This window comes from Mustela lutreola, chromosome 7 (assembly GCF_030435805.1).
Source record: "Mustela lutreola isolate mMusLut2 chromosome 7, mMusLut2.pri, whole genome shotgun sequence".
NCBI lineage: Eukaryota > Metazoa > Chordata > Mammalia > Carnivora > Mustelidae > Mustela > Mustela lutreola.
In genome coordinates this window covers 87,598,215-87,616,398 of record NC_081296.1, presented here as the reverse complement: position 1 = coordinate 87,616,398, position 18,184 = coordinate 87,598,215, and the positions used below count along the sequence as shown (strand labels likewise).

At 35.9% G+C, this 18,184-nt stretch overlaps 1 protein-coding gene and 1 pseudogene across 6 annotated transcripts in view; one reads left to right on the top strand and one right to left on the bottom strand.

The window, feature by feature from the left end:
* Positions 1 to 18,184, top strand: part of HECTD1 (HECT domain E3 ubiquitin protein ligase 1) — a 99,938-nt gene that overhangs the window by 52,437 nt on the left and 29,317 nt on the right. For all 6 annotated transcript variants that reach the window (XM_059181835.1, XM_059181834.1, XM_059181833.1 and 3 more), the window contains exons 16-24: positions 3,167 to 3,301; positions 4,176 to 4,322; positions 5,591 to 5,685; positions 6,669 to 6,774; positions 10,376 to 10,510; positions 11,447 to 11,586; positions 11,860 to 12,183; positions 14,040 to 14,206; positions 14,297 to 14,473. In XM_059181835.1, the coding sequence (XP_059037818.1) occupies positions 3,167 to 3,301; positions 4,176 to 4,322; positions 5,591 to 5,685; positions 6,669 to 6,774; positions 10,376 to 10,510; positions 11,447 to 11,586; positions 11,860 to 12,183; positions 14,040 to 14,206; positions 14,297 to 14,473 (1,426 nt within the window). The remainder of the gene's footprint in view (positions 1 to 3,166; positions 3,302 to 4,175; positions 4,323 to 5,590; positions 5,686 to 6,668; positions 6,775 to 10,375; positions 10,511 to 11,446; positions 11,587 to 11,859; positions 12,184 to 14,039; positions 14,207 to 14,296; positions 14,474 to 18,184) is intronic.
* LOC131836439 (large ribosomal subunit protein eL36-like) lies at positions 1,767 to 3,170 on the bottom strand (annotated as a pseudogene).

Below are 18,184 nucleotides of genomic sequence, written 5' to 3'. Positions count from 1 at the left end.
ATATAAGCCAGTATATTTCCATCTTTATTATATCAATTTTTGCTTTTTATTTTTCATTTTTAAAAGAGACAATAATCCCATAATTAGATTTAGTATTTTCTGATGGCAGAAATTTTTATTTTACCTACAATGATATAGAATAGTTTTTTCATACAGTATATGAAGAATGCTTTTAGGTGTTTTGAATTAGGATCTTACTGTGTTTCTTATGGCTTTGGCCTTAGAAATAGTAGTAATAGGTTTTATTTGGAGCAGTTATACATAACATGTTTATGTCTCCATTTCTGCTTGTTAATGTGTTGGGCCATCCTAAAGATACTTCCAGATGCTAGACCTTGGAAAGAAACACTTTCATTTCTTTAGACACATATATATTATCTCTATAGCTATATATATGACTTTGTGATTGCTTCTTTGTTTTTAAAGAGTGTGAGGTCAGAAGTTTTTTCTAATTCAGGGTATCTTAAGGGCATTTGAGGAAGAAATATCTCAATTGAAGATAGCCATTAGATTCTAAAAGGAATTTGAACTAAATATAGTCCATTTTTGTTATTCATAATAGTTGTGTTATGTAAAGCTTCTGTGAATACTGAACTACTGCTCTTAGGGGAAACACAGGGTGAGGTTCTTTTGAGGCTCTGGTCACATTTTTGTAACTGATCCATACCTAACCTTATTTTATGTCCCTTTCTGTTTAAAGATATCATCTTTAATGTGTATTACTGACTTCTTAACACCTAACTTGGGGCCATTAACATCCTCATGCCTGAATGAAGTTTACCTAACACACATTTTCTCCTTAAGACATGTGTCATGCCTTCTTGTGCTTAGAAACACTGGGCAGCATTTCAGTACTATGTATGGTGGCCATTTTAAACAGTGAAAGCACCAGTAAAATCACAGAAATGTTAAAAACTTGGCACAAAATAGAGTGTGGAAAGAGGACACTTGTTTGTAAAGAGCTAATTCAAGTATGACACTTGGTTAAAGGTAGAGTCGCTTTGTTTGACCTCACCTGGGAACATGCGCATGAGGCACCTCTCAAGTTTTTGTTGCACTGTGCATGTCCACAAGTGACTGTGAGAGCACTCTAAGTATTGATTTGGAGATTATAGATTTTAATGAGTAGTTGAACTCATGAATATAGAATTCTCAAATAATGAGGATCAATTGTAATTTTTTGTAAACTTACCACTGAGCTATTTCAGGAATTTCTTGTAATTCCTGATAGGTTGTATTAACCAACCAAATTCAGAGTCAGTGGGAACTGAAATTTCACAATACAGAAGAAAAGTAAGAAGTAGAATAAATTAAGAAGAACTAGTCTCAGTCCTTTATTTTGATATTCTTAAAGAATATATGATTATTGACTTCGTTTCTTAAAGTGGATAGTATCTTATTGACCATGTGGCTATTCTTTGGGTATGGAAATAGTACATATCAAAATATACTGATTTTAGGTAAAAGTAATTTTAACTATTCATTTTAACCTTCATTTTTCTTATTAATACTGTTTTACAAAGGGGTAATGTCTTAAGTGTTGTTTAATATTCAGAGCTTACTTTCCTCCTAATTCTGAAAGGCATACCAAAATAGAATGAAAAAGTACTATTAATTCATTTCAGGACTCAATTTTTTTCTATTATGTTAGAATTATGCTAGGTTAGTTTTTTAAATGAAATTACGTAAGTCCAAAATTTACATTATTTAAGCAGATATTTTTAAAGACTATATGTACTTAATTTTATCAGACCCAAACCTGGAACACATTAATTTATTTTTAATTTTAGTTTTTTTTTCAAGTTCCAAAAAGGCTTTATTACATACAGAGGGGGAGGGGTTCAGTCCTTCTTGGCAACCTCTTTGCTCATGGCTGCCAGATCATTGCTCAGCTCCTTTTTCTTCCTCTTGGCATGGATGTGTGTCCCTACACTTTTCTTGATGACCTTGAGGGCACACTTGTCCTTGGAGACCTTGAACAGCTCCATAGCATACTGATGGTATGGGATGAAGCTGCGTAACTCTCAGATCCTATCTTGCATGAACTTGGTTTGCTTGGTGAGGTGCCCATGGCGGCAGCTGTGCATGCTCATGTTCTTAGTCAGTTTGTGGTCCTTGTTGAGGCCCATGGTGGTAGAGTAGTACAGAGCCATGGCTGCTGTTCCTCCATGGCTCCAGTGGTGGAAAGTCTCAAATAACATTAATTTAAGTAAAAGGTGGCTAGTACCCAAACCAACTGTGGTCATTATGATTAAATATATAAATCTATAGAGTGTCATTTATACTTGGAATAATATAAATAGAAAAAAGAGTAAAACCTAAAGCACAGGGGCGCCTGGGTGGCTCAGTCAGTTAAGTGTCTGCCTTCAGCTTAGGTCATAATCTTGGGGTCCTGGAATCGAGCCCCGCTTCAGGCTCCCTGCCCAACGGGGAGTCTGTTCCTCCATTTGCCTCTGCCCCTCCCCCTACTCGTGTGCTCTTTCTCTCCCTGCCATAAGTAAATAAAATCTTAAAAAAAAACCCAAACCTAAAGTACAACCCTAAAGCAAAACCTAAAGTAAAGAGAAAAGAATAAAACCTAAAGTACACCCCTAAAGTCTAAAACCTAAAGTTGAACCCTGTTAAAAGGTTCAGCTTCAGGGGAGTTCCTTTCTGTATACAAGATGGAAGGCTGCCTAACTTATGGAACATTGAATAAAGCCAAGTAGGTCTTTAAGTAAGTTTTAAGGAAAAGTTAAAAAGATTCAACTTTGGTTGATTGAGCTATAGGTGGCTTAATTTTTTTTTTTTTTTTTTTTTTGCTTATTTATATTTTCTAATTGGTTCACTGTAATTAGGTTACTTTTATTTAAAAAAAAGCAAAGTTAATTTTTTACAAGTTGTTAAAGTTTATTTAAATGAAATAAGCTCCTCTTTGGCATATGAATACAAAGTTTAAACAACCAAAAATTAAGGTTATGAGTTATTTTATTTGATATTGCTTAAATCTACTAGAGTACTTTTTCACCTGTTAGAACCTTTGACATATATGAGTAGAAGTAGTAGCATTTCTTGGAAGTTGGTAATGAAACAAAAAATTTACAAGTTGCACATTTATATGTAGGTAGAAGAGTTTTGTTCAAACTGTTAACTGTGAGAATTCACATTTGCCATTTTAATTTGGTAGGTACGAACTATGGCCCGAGATTTATATGACGACCACTTTAAAGCTGTGGAAAGCATGCCTCGTGGAGTAGTGGTAACACTCAGAAACATAGCAACTCAGTTAGAGTCATCTTGGGAACTTCATACAAATAGACAAGTATGTTAATTCAGCCTCTTGGTTTTATGACGCACATTGATCTTGGTTTAGTTTTTCCCCCTTTACCCTTATATTCTGGGTAATGATTAGGGGTCAGCAAATTACCACCCATGGGCTAAATTAGGCCTGCCACCTATTTTTATATGGCTTTGTAAGAATGGTTTTTATAGTCTACGGCCATACCACCCTGAACGCGCCCGATCTCGTCTGATCTCGGAAGCTAAGCAGGGTCGGGCCTGGTTAGTACTTGGATGGGAGAATGGTTTTTATATTTTTAAATGGTTGAAAACAAATCAGAAGTAAGAGTAGTATTTTCTGATACATGAAAATTACACGAAAATGTAATGATAGTGTCCAAAAGTAGTTTTATTGCTCACAGCCATACTCACTCTTTTATCTGTTGTCTGTGACTGCTTTGGTCATGTGGCTGCAGGGCAGAGTTGAATAGGTGTGACAGAGGCCAGATAGCCTATAAAGCCCCAAATACTTCTAATTGTCCCTTTATAAAATGTTTTGTGCACTGGGCGCCTGGTGACTCAGTCGGTTATGCGTCCGGACTCTTGATTTTGGTTCAGGTCATGATGTCAGGGTTATGAGATTGAGCCCTATATTGGCCTCTGAGCTCAGCCTGGAGCCTGCTTAAGATTTTCTCTTTCCCTCTCCCTCTGCCTCTCTTCATGCCTTCCCTCTCTTAAAAAAAAAATTGTTTTCTGACCCTGGCAGAGATATAATTTACATTAATAATTTGAACTACCCCTATTCTTATTTAATATCTTACTTATTTTCTTGATAATTGATGTGATAAATCAAGTATATTAAGACCTTTTATTTGGTCATTTTTGTCTTCATTAAATTTTTTTTTTTTTTTTTTTAGTGTATTGAGAGTGAGAACACTTGGAGAGATTTAATGAAGACAGCCTTAGAAAATTTAATTGTACTTTTGAAGGATGAAAACACAATTTCACCATATGAAATGTGTAGTAGTGGATTGGTGCAAGCACTGCTTACTGTTTTAAACAATGTAAGTTTACGAAATAGTACAAAACAGACTATAATACTTCTAATAATTATTTATAGCTACATTTTTGGCAGAGCATTTGTTTTATCAAGAAATATTTTAAAACTGAGGTAATAAATGTTAATACTTAAAATTTCTCTGGCTTTTCCTTTATGTTGTATCATTAGTTTGAGCCAGTTGAATTAATTAATTGAGTCTATTTTGATTTTTCAGTTTTTATTTTGTCAAGAAATGTTTGTTTTGTTTCTTTTGTCAAGAATATTTTTGTTGTATTTGTTTTGTCAAATATTTAAAAACTGAGGTACTAAATGTTAATATTTATAATTTTTCTGGTCTTTTCTTTATGTTATATCATTAGTTTGAGCCACTTGAATTCAATAATTGAGTCTATTTAGATTTTTGAGTTTCCCAATTACAATTTATTCTAGATGTTTTTGCCAAACACTTTGGCCTAAGTTTTAACATTATTCACTGCTCTGATTTCTTCATAAAATGAAGTTATTCTATAGACCTTCTTAAGACCTTAAATTATATGCATAAAATTAATTTATGAACCATGACTGTTTAGGAAGTTACTGTAACTATTTGACAAGTATTTGCTAATAACGTTCTGCTTCTCGTCAACTTAGTCTACCTTTAATATCTCTTAATTGTGATGAAAATCTTTATTTTCATGAACCATACCATATGTACTTATTATAACCAATTCTAACAAAATATAAAAAGTAAAAGTTTTCTTCTATTTTAGTTCTATTTCCCACTTTAATTTTTGCTCATACTGTATGTGGTAATAAACTCTTAAAATTCACTTTAACTTCTCTAAGTTGTGTATTCACTTCATCACTTCATTCACTTCAGTTTTACCACTTGCATAACTTCCACTTATGGAACTTATATTCACATTATATATCTTAGTGATATTTGTGAAATCATTGTTTTGGTGTACCAGTTATTTTTCCTAATACTGTTGAAATGGAAAATGTTCATTTGAAAATAATCTGATATCACCTTGCATACTACACTTTGGAAAAAGCTGACTAGCACATTCTATACAGGAAGTAAAAAAAAAAAAAAAAGAAAAGTCTATGTTAGCTGTGCTCTACTAGTTATACAGCAAAAAGAATTTTAATTGAAAGAAAAGAATGATTTCATTTAGATTATATTGGTAATACTTTATAATAATATATTAATATTTATCTCTGTAGTGTGTTTGATAAATTTTGGTAACAGCCTTAAAATGTTTTTTTTTGTACCTTTTTAATTTTTTTTAGAGCATGGATTTAGATATGAAACAAGATTGTAGTCAACTGGTAGAAAGAATAAATGTTTTCAAGACAGCTTTTAGTGAAAATGAAGATGATGAAAGGTAAATCACTAAATTTCTTTTAATGTTTACAATGTTTGAAAGTTAGCATACTTCTTTAAAATTGTCTAATATAATGCTTATACACAAAATAGGAACTTTTAAATTCAGTGATCAAAGTAGCTTTATACTTTAAATGTATAATAGGAAAGGCTTTTTAAAGCATTTTTTTTTTTTTAATATGTTATTTATTTACTTGAGAGACGAAGAGAGCATGAGCAGGGTGAGGGGCAGAGGGAGAAGCAGACTCCCTGTTGAGCAGGGAGCCTGATGTAGGATTTGATCCCAGGACTCTGGGATCATGACCCAGCTGAGCCACCCAGGCACCCCTGGAAACATCCTTTTACATAAATTCCTTTAAGTGGCATTACTGAGTTAAAGGTTGTAGGTGATCTTAAAAGTTTCTTGATAAAAATTGTCAAGTTACTTTCTAGAAACATTATACCAGCATTACCTTGCCAGCAAATAATATGATTTTCAAAACTTTGCTGTTTTATATATTTTATATGTATCAAATTTTAAGTAATAAAATTATTTAAACTTTTAAAAAAAAGATTTATTTATTTATTTGTCAGAGAGAGAGAGAGAGTGCATGTACACAAGCAGGGGGAGTGGCAAGCAGGAGAAGCAGGCTCTGCTCTCAGACTCCCTGCTGAGCAGGGAGCCTGATGTGGGGCTTCATTCATCCCAGGAGCTGGGATCAGGACTTGAGCCACCCAGGCATCCCATAATTGTTTAAACTTTAAAAAATAAATTTTATGTCTACTTTGAATGCAGTTGATAAAAGTCTTATAGGTAAAATGAAATACTTTATTCTTGAGTGAAGGAAATTGAGTTGTGAGAGTATTTTTGTTTGCACATACAAAATTAAACTTCTCTTTGCACTCATAAAGAAAGTAGGGGTCTTTATGAGGTTGGTAAACACAGTTCTGTATGAATTTGGTTATAAAATTATATAAATGCTCTTAATTATTTTTTCTTTGTAGTCGACCAGCAGTTGCATTAATTCGGAAGTTAATAGCTGTACTAGAGTCTATTGAACGTCTACCTCTCCATTTATATGATACACCTGGATCCACATATAACCTGCAGGTAATCATGAAAAATGTAGTCACTATTGCTTAATATGTTTAGGAGTAGTCTTTTACTTTGCTTAAGAAAACAAAAATAAGAACAAACTTTGTTTCACATTGTTTTAAGTTAACAATTCCACTTACTCATTAAAGACTGTAATCCTAATGCCATTTGATTATTTTTAATAACTTGAATTATTAATATTTCAACTTTTAAAAATCAAATCACTGTGGATTTTTAATAAATATTTTTAAGTAGTAAATCATTTGGTTGAAGGTAAGTGGAAGAAGATGCTTTATCAGTGGAAAAGGCAGGAAAAAAGAAATGGGTCCTTTTGTTCTAGAATTATGAGTTAAGTCCTTTGGTCTCTATGAGTATCAGTAGATGAGAAAGTATAAAAATATTTTAAGGACAATTTTTCTTGTTTTATGTCATTTGGTAAAGCCAGGTGGCCTTCCTTACCTGTTCCTATTGATTATTTAGGAAATCTTGTGTTTTATAAGAAGCCTTGTTATTTTCCTAAATGTTTGGGTTGGCATTTACATTAATTTATTCTTGTATTCTTTTGTTAGCAGCTGGTATCCAAATGTGAATAGACAGAATAAATATTCTTTGTATGACTATCCCAGTACAGATCTTTATATCTTTTGTAGGTTACCTTAGTTTTCTTTATACGTCATTTTGCCTGAATTTTGCCTTTATCCAGTATTGGACTGCATGGAATAGTTTCTTTTTTTTTTTCTTTTCTTTCTTTCTTTATTTTTTAAAGATTCTATTTATTTATTTATTTATTTATTTTTGATTTCATTTATTTATTTGACAGAGAGAAATCACAAGTAGGCAGAGAGGCAGGCAGAGAGAGAGAGGAGGAAGCAGGCTCCCTGCTGAGCAGAGAGCCCGATGCGGGACTCGATCCCAGGACCCTGAGATCATGACCTGAGCCGAAGGCAGCGGCTTAACCACTGAGCCACCCAGGCGCCCTTTATTTATTTATTTGACAGAGATCACAAGTAGGCAGAGAGCTAGGCAGAGAGAGAAGGGGAAGCAGGCTCCCCGCTGAGCAGAGAGCCCGATTCGGGGCTCGATCCCAGGACACTGAGATCATGACCTGAGCCGAAGGCAGCGGCTTAATCCACTGAGCCACCCAGGCGCCCCTGGAATAGTTTCTTTTAAATACAGTCTTTACTAAGTGACTAAGAATTTGTATTTGTCAAAACAATGGTTACTCAAGGCAAAAATCTTGCCATACCCCCCAAGTATCCAAATGTTACTAAAGCCACTAGATTCCAGACTAGAGAAGTTGTCCAGGGAGTTAAAGTATTTAGTTTGCTTGACATGGAATTATATATAACATGATGTTGAGATCTTATTTGTGTTTCATTTTGGATTGAATAATGAAGAAGAGCAAGGGCTTTTTGGCACATCCCCCCTTTTTTTTCTTAAATATTTTGTTAAGCAATCATTATGCCAAATGTGGGGTTCCAAGTTACAACCCCAAGATCGAGTCACATGGTCTACTGAGTCAGCTAGGCACCCCAGCACATCCTTTTTAAGGCTTTGTCCTTTTTTAGGCTCTATCCTCTTTTTTTTTTTTTTTTTTTTTTTTAAGATTTTTATTTATTTGTGGGGCACCTAGGTGACTCAGTTGTTAAGTGTCTGCCTTCGGCTCAGGTCATGATCCCAGGGTCCTGGGATCAAGCTCCGCAGCAGGGAGCCTGCTTCCCCCTCTTTTACTCCCCCTGTGCATGTTCCCTATCTCACTGGCTCTCTCTCTGTCAAATAAATAAAGTCTTTTAAAAAAAAAAAAAAAAGAAAGATTTTTATTTATTTGAGAGAGACAGAGCATGTGCAAGGGAGGGAAGAACCCTGGAATCATGAGTGAGCCAAAGGCAACTGCTTAACCAACTGAGCCACCCAGGCACCCCAAGGCTTTCTCCTTGTGAAGTGAATGATGCAGAGGTAAGTCTCAATGACTGGAAATTCCCCCGCTTGTACAGTCCTAGGAGCATCAACATCTTTTATTATGCACTTCCCATTTTAGGAGGCTGTACAAGAAGGCTGGTAATGTACCTTCTGGTAGTTTTGTAGTCTAAACTGTTACCCACATGCCCATATAAATATTTGATTATGTATCTATAGGAATTAGTGAAGATTTAAACAGTAGTGAAAACCACCTAAAATTGCTGGTTTCATATTTGTTTAATAAAATGGATTGGATTGGGGGCGCCTGGGTGGCTCAGTGGATTAAGCCGCTGCCTTCGGCTCAGGTCATGATCTCAGGATCCTCGGATCGAGTCCCACATCGGGCTCTCTGCTCAGCAGGGAGCCTGCTTCCCTCTAACTCCCTCTCTGCCTGCCTCTCTGTCTGCTTGTGATCTCTCTCTGTCAAATAAATAAATAAAATCTTTAAAAAAAAAAAAATAAAATGGATTGGATTGGAAGCTATCTTGTATTTTTATTTTATTTTATTTTTAAAAGATCTTATTTATTTATTTGACACAGAGACAGAACACAAGCAGGGAAAGCAGCAGGCAAAAGGAGAGGGAGAAGCAGCCTCCTTGCTGAACAGGGAGCCTGACTGGGGGCTCGATCCCAGGACTCTGGGATCATAACCTGATGAGCAGATGCTTAATCAGCTGAGCCATCCGGCGCCCTGTCTTGTATTTTTAAAAGTTTATTAGCAGTAGTGGAGCCTGGCTCCCTCAGTTGGTAGAGCCTGCGACTCGATCTTAGGGTTGTAAGTTTGAGCCCCATATTGGGCATAAAGCCTACCTAAAAAGTTGATTAGCCTTAGATTATTTAATATATTCTGTCTTTAAGGGAATAAATTAGGGGCTCCTGGGTGTCTCAGTTGGTTAAGTGCCTGCCTTCGTCTTCGGTCATGGTCCCAGGGTCCTGGGATCCAGTCTGCCATCAGGCTCCCTGCTCAGTGGGCAGCCTGCTTCTCTCTCTGCCTGCTGCTCCCCCTGCTTGTATTCTCTCTCTCTCTCTATGACAAATAATAAAATTAAAAAAAAAAAAAATGAATGATTAAAAAAATAAAGGAATGAATTAGCTTAATAATGAGCTATTCTTCATAACTTTCCTGGAAATTGAAACTTGTAAGGAATACAGTACTTCTGTTACAGTGTTTTACGATTTCTTTAAACCATGTGTATTTGAAGTTGTTTAGAAATTTCTAAGTACATTTTTAACTTTCTTGAAAGCCAGTATCACTTGTTCAATGGTCCTTTTAAATTTTATTTACTTGTAAAGATTTTATTTATTTATTTGAGAGAGAAAGAGAGAGAGGAAGAACTAAGGGAGGAGCAGAGGGAGAGGGACAAGCAGACTCTGTACTGAGCATGGAGCCTGATGTTGTACTTGATCTTATAACACTGAGATCATTCCCCGAGCTGAAATCAAGAGACGGACAGTTAACTGACTAAGCCACCCAGGTGCCCCCAGTGGCCCTTTGTTTTTTAAAAAAAAAAAAAAAAAGAAAGAAAACACACATTGGTCCTTCTTCTAGGGTTATACTATAACTTAAAATTTTCAATTACTATTGAGAATGTTTCTCATTTTTACAGTTCTGAGAGAAAAGGTACTTTCTGAAGCAGTCTTATCATTTTTTGCACAGATACTTACAAGAAGATTAAGATTTCGGTTGGAACGTGCACCTGGTGAAACTGCTTTGATAGACAGGACTGGCAGGATGTTGAAGATGGAACCCCTGGCTACAGTTGAATCTCTGGAGCAGTATCTCTTAAAAATGGTGAGTTTCTGGCAAGGCTGTGGTGAAATAGGCATTCTCTGCTATGGGGTTTAACCCTTTAGAAAAGAAGTTGCAGAAGTACATATGCAGAGTTATGTTATGGTAATGCACTTTGACCTTGTAATTCCATTTTTTTGTACTCTATTTTAAGAAAATAATCTTTATGCACTATAAATGCTTTCTTCATTAAGAGGTTTATTAGAGACATTTGTGATACTAAAGTCATGAACAAAACCTTAATGCCAGTCAATAAGATGTCTATCAAGCTGATAATTATTTCCATTAATTTGAATATTATGTAGCTATTAAAATGTATAAAGACCAATATGGAAAAAAAAATTTGGTACAGTATGATCAGATGTTGTTTTACCTTGTCTGTTGAAATAATGGAGTAAACAAATATTCTATGATATTAATAGTTGATATTTTGGTTGTAGAAATTTGAGTATTTCTGTTTTTTTTTTCCCACAGATACTCTTTTTTTAAAAAAAGATTTACTTATTTGTGAGAGAGTGCATGTGTGGTGGGGAGGAGGCAGAGGGAGAAGAAGAGAGAGAATCTCAAGTAGCCACCTTGCTGAGCATGGAGCCCACTGTAGGATTTTCCCCATGTAGTCTTTAATGAGTAATTGCTGGGATAAAATAAGTCAAATTGGGGCACCTGGGTGGCTCATTCGGTTAAGAGGCTTCCTTCAGCTCAGGTCAAGATCTCAGGGTCCTGGGACTGAGCCTGAGCCCTACATTGGGCTCCCTGCTCAGCGGGGAGTCTGCTTATTCCTCTGCAGCCCCCCTCCCCACCCCACCCCTGCCGTGCTCTCTCTCTCATAGGTAAATAAACTCAAAAAAGTAAGTCACATTAAAGGAGAGGGAAAAGTGGGCAGTGCATTTGAAAATAGCATTATTAAGGTGAGTGTCTTCCATATTCTCTTTGGTGTAGGTAGCAAAGCAGTGGTACGATTTTGACCGATCTTCATTTGTCTTTGTTCGAAAATTAAGAGAAGGCCAAAATTTTATATTTCGGCACCAGCATGATTTTGATGAAAATGGAATCATTTATTGGATTGGGACAAATGCGAAGTAAGTCATGCTCTTTAATGTAGAGTGAAAATATTCACCTGGACAAAGAATTCTAGATGGTAGAATAAAATTATTAACCACTCTGAGTATCTTACACTTTAAGGAATTTTGTCTTATAGCTTAAACATAAGACTATCTCAGTTTATTTTTATGAGGAAAAAATAAATTGTCAATTTTAGAATTTTAAAAAATACGATTTTATGTGGAAAACTGGTATGAATATATTGCAGTTATTTTAATAGTGTTAACTACTAATTTTTTTATTTTATTTAGAACTGCATATGAATGGGTAAATCCAGCTGCTTATGGACTTGTAGTAGTAACATCATCAGAAGGAAGAAATCTACCATATGGCCGCTTAGAAGACATACTAAGTCGTGATAATTCAGCTTTAAATTGCCATAGCAATGACGATAAGAACGCCTGGTTTGCCATAGATCTGGGTCTCTGGGTGATACCATCAGCATATACACTTCGCCATGCTCGTGGTTATGGAAGGTCTGCCCTGAGAAATTGGGTTTTCCAGGTATCCAAAGATGGACAGAACTGGACTTCTTTGTATACCCATGTTGATGACTGCAGTCTCAATGAACCAGGGTTAGTTGAGGAGTCTTTGCAAATTGAAAAACTGAGTAAAGAGCTTTGTTTATTTTTATGACTGTATGCTCTTAGAGCTCTCTTCTTTGTGAAATATTAAAGCAAGTTTCTCTTTTTAAAAATATCACTGGAGGGATGCCTGAGTGGCTCAGTTGGTTAAGTGGCTGCCTTGGGCTTGGGTCATGATCCCTACTCGGAAGAAGTAGGCTCCTTGCACAGTAGGAAGCCTACTTCTTCCTCTCCCTCTGCATGCCACTCCCCTGCTTCTGCACTCTGACAAATAAATAAAATTTAAAAAAAAATCATTTGGTACTATAATTTAGGTATTAAAACTTTGATAATTTTACCAAAACTTTTTTTTTAAGATTTTTTTTTTAAAGATTTTATTTATTTATTTGACAGAGAGAGATCACAAGTAGGCAGAGAGGCAGGTAGAGAGAGAAAGAGGAGGAAGCAGGCTCCCTGCTGAGCAGAGAGCCCGACGTGGGACTCGATCCCAGGACCCTGAGATTGTGACCTGAGCCAAAGGCAGTGGCTTAACCCACTGAGCCACCCAGGCGCCCTTAAGATTTTTTTTTTTAAGGGTTTTATTTATTTGTCAGAAAGAGAGAGCAAGCACAGGCAGGCAGAATGGCAGGCAGAGGCAGAGGAAGAAGCAGGCTCCCTGCCGAGCAAGTAGCCTGATGTGGGACTCGATCCCAGGATGCTGGGATCATGACTCGAGCCAAAGGCAGACGCTTAACCAATTGAGCCACCTAGGCATCCCCCCCCCTTTTTTTTTTAAAGATTTTATTTATTTATTTGACAGAGATCACAAGTAGACAGAGAGGCAGACAGGGGGGGGGGGGAAGCAGGCTCCCCACCAAGCAGAGAGCCCCATACGGGGCTTGATCCCAGGACTCTGAAATCACGACCTGAGCCGAATATAGTATACTAATAAAAACAAAAAATGGAATTAATTTTTTACTGAACTTTACATGTATATATGTGACATATGTGTATATTCTACAGATTAACAGTAGTTACTGCTGCTTAAAGAAATATGGCTAACTTTTAAATTTTTCTTATTTTTATATTCTTTTTCTAAATTTTACATATTGGTCATATATATATTTTAAAAACAAAGTATTGTATTCCTTTTTAAAAACTTTATTTGAGAAAGAGTGTGCGTGCAGAAGGGGCAGAGAGAGCAGGAGAGGGAGGAGTCCATGCTGAACACAGGGGTCAATGCTGCCAATCTCATGGCCCTGAGATAACAACCTGAACTGAAACCAGAAGTCTGACACTCAACTGAGCCACCCAGGTTCCCCCAAAAGTACTGTATTTCAAAAAATTTTAGTCCTGCTAAATTTTAATAGAACAGTGTGGCACATTTTGAGAGAATATAGGGCATAGAGTTAAATTACTTTCTGCATTTCATGTAGTATGGAGAGAACTCCTTAATATTTGAATTTATAGATAATATTTTCAGGCTTTAAATTTAATAATATATTATTTTAAACTTTGCAAGAATTTTAAAAAATCTTTTTCATCCTAGGCATATTTGTTACTCTTAAAATTTCTTGTCTTATTTCTTGTCTTCATTTCTTTTTATTGATCATAAATCATTTAAAGTTATGAGACATTAATCGTACACATTTAAACATTTCATTTTTAACTTAATTTCTTGATGTCTGATTTTCTCCTTTGATATCTTGATTTTTACGTAACAAACTGTGGAATTCAGTAACAGACTGAATGTGGAAGTTTGTTTATTTTTTCTGTTGGTCTCTATTATGTAAAAAATCTTCCCCACCTTAAACATCCTTTTCATCTGTTTTAAAACATTACACCATTTTTTCCTACCACATTCACAGGTCAACAGCAACCTGGCCTCTTGATCCACCAAAGGATGAGAAACAAGGTTGGCGACATGTGAGAATTAAACAGATGGGGAAGAATGCTAGTGGACAAACCCACTACCTGTCACTCTCTGGATTTGAACTTTATGGCACTGTAAATGGAGTATGTGAAGACCAGCTAGGTAAAGAGATGAAGCTGGGTTTTAACTTACTGAAACAGTTCTCTTTATAAAATGTGACCTGTTTATATTTCTTGAATTTCTACTTTACAGGGAAAGCAGCTAAGGAAGCAGAAGCTAATCTTAGAAGACAGAGACGTCTAGTTCGCTCCCAGGTTCTGAAATACATGGTTCCAGGGGCTCGTGTGATTAGAGGCCTTGATTGGAAATGGAGAGATCAGGATGGCAGCCCACAAGGAGAAGGTACCGTCACAGGGGAACTGCATAATGGTGAGTAGGTGCTTAGCATTTTAGTGTAGGAATGGAGTACTTAAATAACAAAGTATTTTTCATTATTTTGGGATAGTTTACAAATTGTATAAATGTCCCAGCACTCTAGAGAACTGTATTGATTTCACTCTAAAAATGGAAAAATCATTTATTTAGAATTATGGAAAAATTTTAATTTCTGTTTTGATTTAGAACTTATTGCTAGTATTCTTGGGGCGCCTGGGTGGCTCAGTGGGTTAAGCCGCTGCCTTCGGCTCAGGTCATGATCTCGGGGTCCTGGGATCGAGTCCCACATCAGGCTCTCTGCTCAGCAGGGAGCCTGCTTCCTCCTCTCTCTCTCTGCCTGCCTCTCTGCCTACTTGTGATCTCTCTCTGTCGAATAAATAAATAAAATCTTAAAAAAAAAAAAAAAAAAAAAAACTTATTGCTAGTATTCTAAAATGATTAATAAGTTAGTATAAGTTGACTATTCTAAAGACACGTTTTCTGCTGCTTTTTTTGGTCTATTATTCATAAGTTTTCATTGATCTTTGATTTCTTAGGCTTTTCTTGTTAGTGTGATAGGAATGAGGCAGTAATTTTTTATTCTTTCATAAGTCATGTATAAGAAAAAACATTAACATTTTTAGCAACTGTTTTTAAATAAAGCATAGATAGAGAATTGTAGCCTTTTCGTTTATTATTAGGTTTTAAAATAACATTCCTAACGTTTCTCAGTCTACCAGCTTTTCTTTGGATTTTAAACTTTGATATTTTATAAGGTAAGGGTTGTTGTTGTTTAAATCAAATTCATACCCACATGGTAAATTGCTCTTAAATTCCCAGAAGCAACTTAAAATGCCTAGTGTTTTTTCTTAATAAATACTCAAAAGGTTGATTTATTCGTAAATGATTTGCCTAGCCAGTAGTGTGTTCTTAAGAATTTTGCTTGGCATTAAGAACAAAAAGGAGTAAAATGTTCATATTCTTAACTTAAACGAGATATCTGAAGAGCTATAATAAAGGTGACAGTGGTTAGGAGAGTGACTAATACTTAGTATCTTGATATATTCATGTTCTACGTGATATAGGCATTTATTTACCTAAATACATTCTTGATTTTATGGTTTTTGAGATTCTTTTCCTTGTATCATCTTACTACTTAATGCATTTTTTTAAAAAGATTTTATTTATTTATTAGAGTGAGAGAGAGAGCATGAGCAGGGGGTAGGAGCAGAAACAAAGGGACAGGCAGAATTCCCGCTGAGTGGGGAGCCCAATGTGGGACTCAATCCCAGGACCTTGGGATTATGACCTGAGCAGAAGGCAGACACTTAAACCAACTGAGCCACCCAAGGGACCTACTTAATCGATTTCTGTTCAGTTATACTGTAACTGCAAATTGTTCCTGCCTTCTCAGTGAATGAGCAAAGATATAACTGCCCACATTCATAAAAACCAATAATAGTTGACATGACAGTAGTACCATTCAACCCAGAAATTTTAAATGTTTTTAGACCTCTTAATGATACTTAGTTAATATTCTAAATTGTTTGTTTTGGCTTTTAAGTGTGTGGACTAGTTAGGAGTATATGGGTGCAGTTTATTTTTCTCAGGCTGGACTCAGCTCAAGTGACTGCCTTGGAAAACGGGAATCTTAATTTTAGAATTTAGTATAAGAAAAGCTTTTTTGGCTGACTGGATTAGTGTAGAGTTTCAGCTGACCAAGTTGGCTGGTCATATTGAGTCTTATATTGAAACCATTATGTTAGCAGAAGTGCTTAGCTTTCAAATAGTAAGCCAACCAGTTCTTTTTCTTTCTTTCTTTTTTCAAAAAAAAATTTTTTTTTTAAGATTTTATTTATTTATTTGTCAGAGAGAGAGCGAGCGAGAGCGAGCATAGGCAGACAGAGTGGAAGGCAGAGGCAGAGGGAGAAGCAGGCTCCCTGCAGAGCAAGGAGCCCGATGTGGGACTCAATCCCAGGACGCTGGGATCATGACCTGAGCTGAAGGCAGCTGCTTAACCAACTGAGCCACCCAGGCGTCCCCGTTTTTCAAATTTTTAACATTTTACTTTTAAGTACTCTCTGTACCTGATGTAGGGCTTGAACTCACAGCCCCAAGATAAAGAATCATACACTCCACTGACTGAACACACTCCACTGACTAAACCAACCATTTCTTTTGGTGGGGAGGGGCACAGAGAGAGGGAGAGAATCTTAGGCAGGCCCCACATCCAGTGTGGAGCCTGATGTGGAGCTCGGATTTCATAACCCTGAGATCACAACCTGAGCTGAAATCAAGAGTTGGGTGCTTAACTGAGCCACCTGGGTGCCCCAAATAGCTTTCCTTTCTAAAGAATCTAGGTGTCAGTGGAAAAACCCTTTCCCCCCCATCTATTCCACAAAAATGGGTCCCTACCCTGTACTGATATTTTTGGTAAATTGTTAGATTTCATGTAAACAAAAAAGTATAACTTCCTGCCTTCTGAGTGAGACAGATGAACATACATTTACAGATCTTTTTTTCTTTTTTTAATATTTTATTTATTTATTTGACAGACAGAGATCACAAGTAGGCAGAGAGGCAGACAGAGAGAGAGGAGGAAGCAGGCTCCCCGCTGAGCAGAGAGCCCGATGCGGGGCTCCATCCCAGGACCCCGGGACCATGACCCGAGCCGAAGGCAGAGGCTTTAACCCACTGAGCCACGCAGGCGCCCCACCTTTACAGATCTTGATGACTGCTATGAAATAAATAAATTATCAGCATATTTTTGGGCCAATTAATGTACTATAATGCTATTTTTATTTGGAATTGGTAGATGTTTTTGAGCCTCTCCTTTATTCACACTATTCCATGTTGCAGAAGAGATGGTTAAATGTTGGTTCTTCCAAACTTATTTCAGTATATGGAATAAATGGGAGTAATTGAAATTTCATCAAAACTAGATTATGTAGATTTAGGGCTGTTAGTTTTTCTCTCCTAGAACTCCTATGCAGATAATAATCCCCACAGATGATTCAGTATTACTTATAACTCTCTGAGCCTCATCATAAACATAAATGAATTTGTTACGTGTGTGTGGTTGTGTGCGCATGCATGGGAGTACTTGCGTGTATAGGTGAAGTACTTTAAGACTTTAGAAAAACTTAAACGTGTTGTATTTTTATGTGTTGTGTTTTCCCTGAAGTAGTTAGCTGATAACACTAAACTAAGATTGTAAAATTTTCATTATTTTCCATTCTGCTAGGCAATTTGTTTTACTGCTTTTGGAATTTAATTACTGTTTTTTAAAAAGAACAAGTATTGTTTTACAAGTGCAAGTCAATATACATTGAATATCATGTTCATTAGTTCTTTGCACATTATTAGCTTTAGTTTATAGGTTCTAATAAAGAGCCTAGCAATATTTTAAAAATTTTGTTTTTAGAATTTTCTGTGCTTATTCAAATATATTAAACTTAATCATAAGAAAACCATGTAACCACTGAACTTTGAGAACACAACCGAAATGCTAACTTAGTGTTATTTGAGCTGGTCACCTAAAATTTGTACAGTCAGTAATATATGAATATTTTGTCAATTATTAGAATTTAGCCCAAACATAAAAATTAATGATAAGTCAGAACTTTTTTCTAAAAAGAACATTTGACCACGTAATCACATTTAGCAATTAAAAAACTTTTTTTTAGATATCATCTGTACTTAACTGAAGGTGTAGTATATCACCAT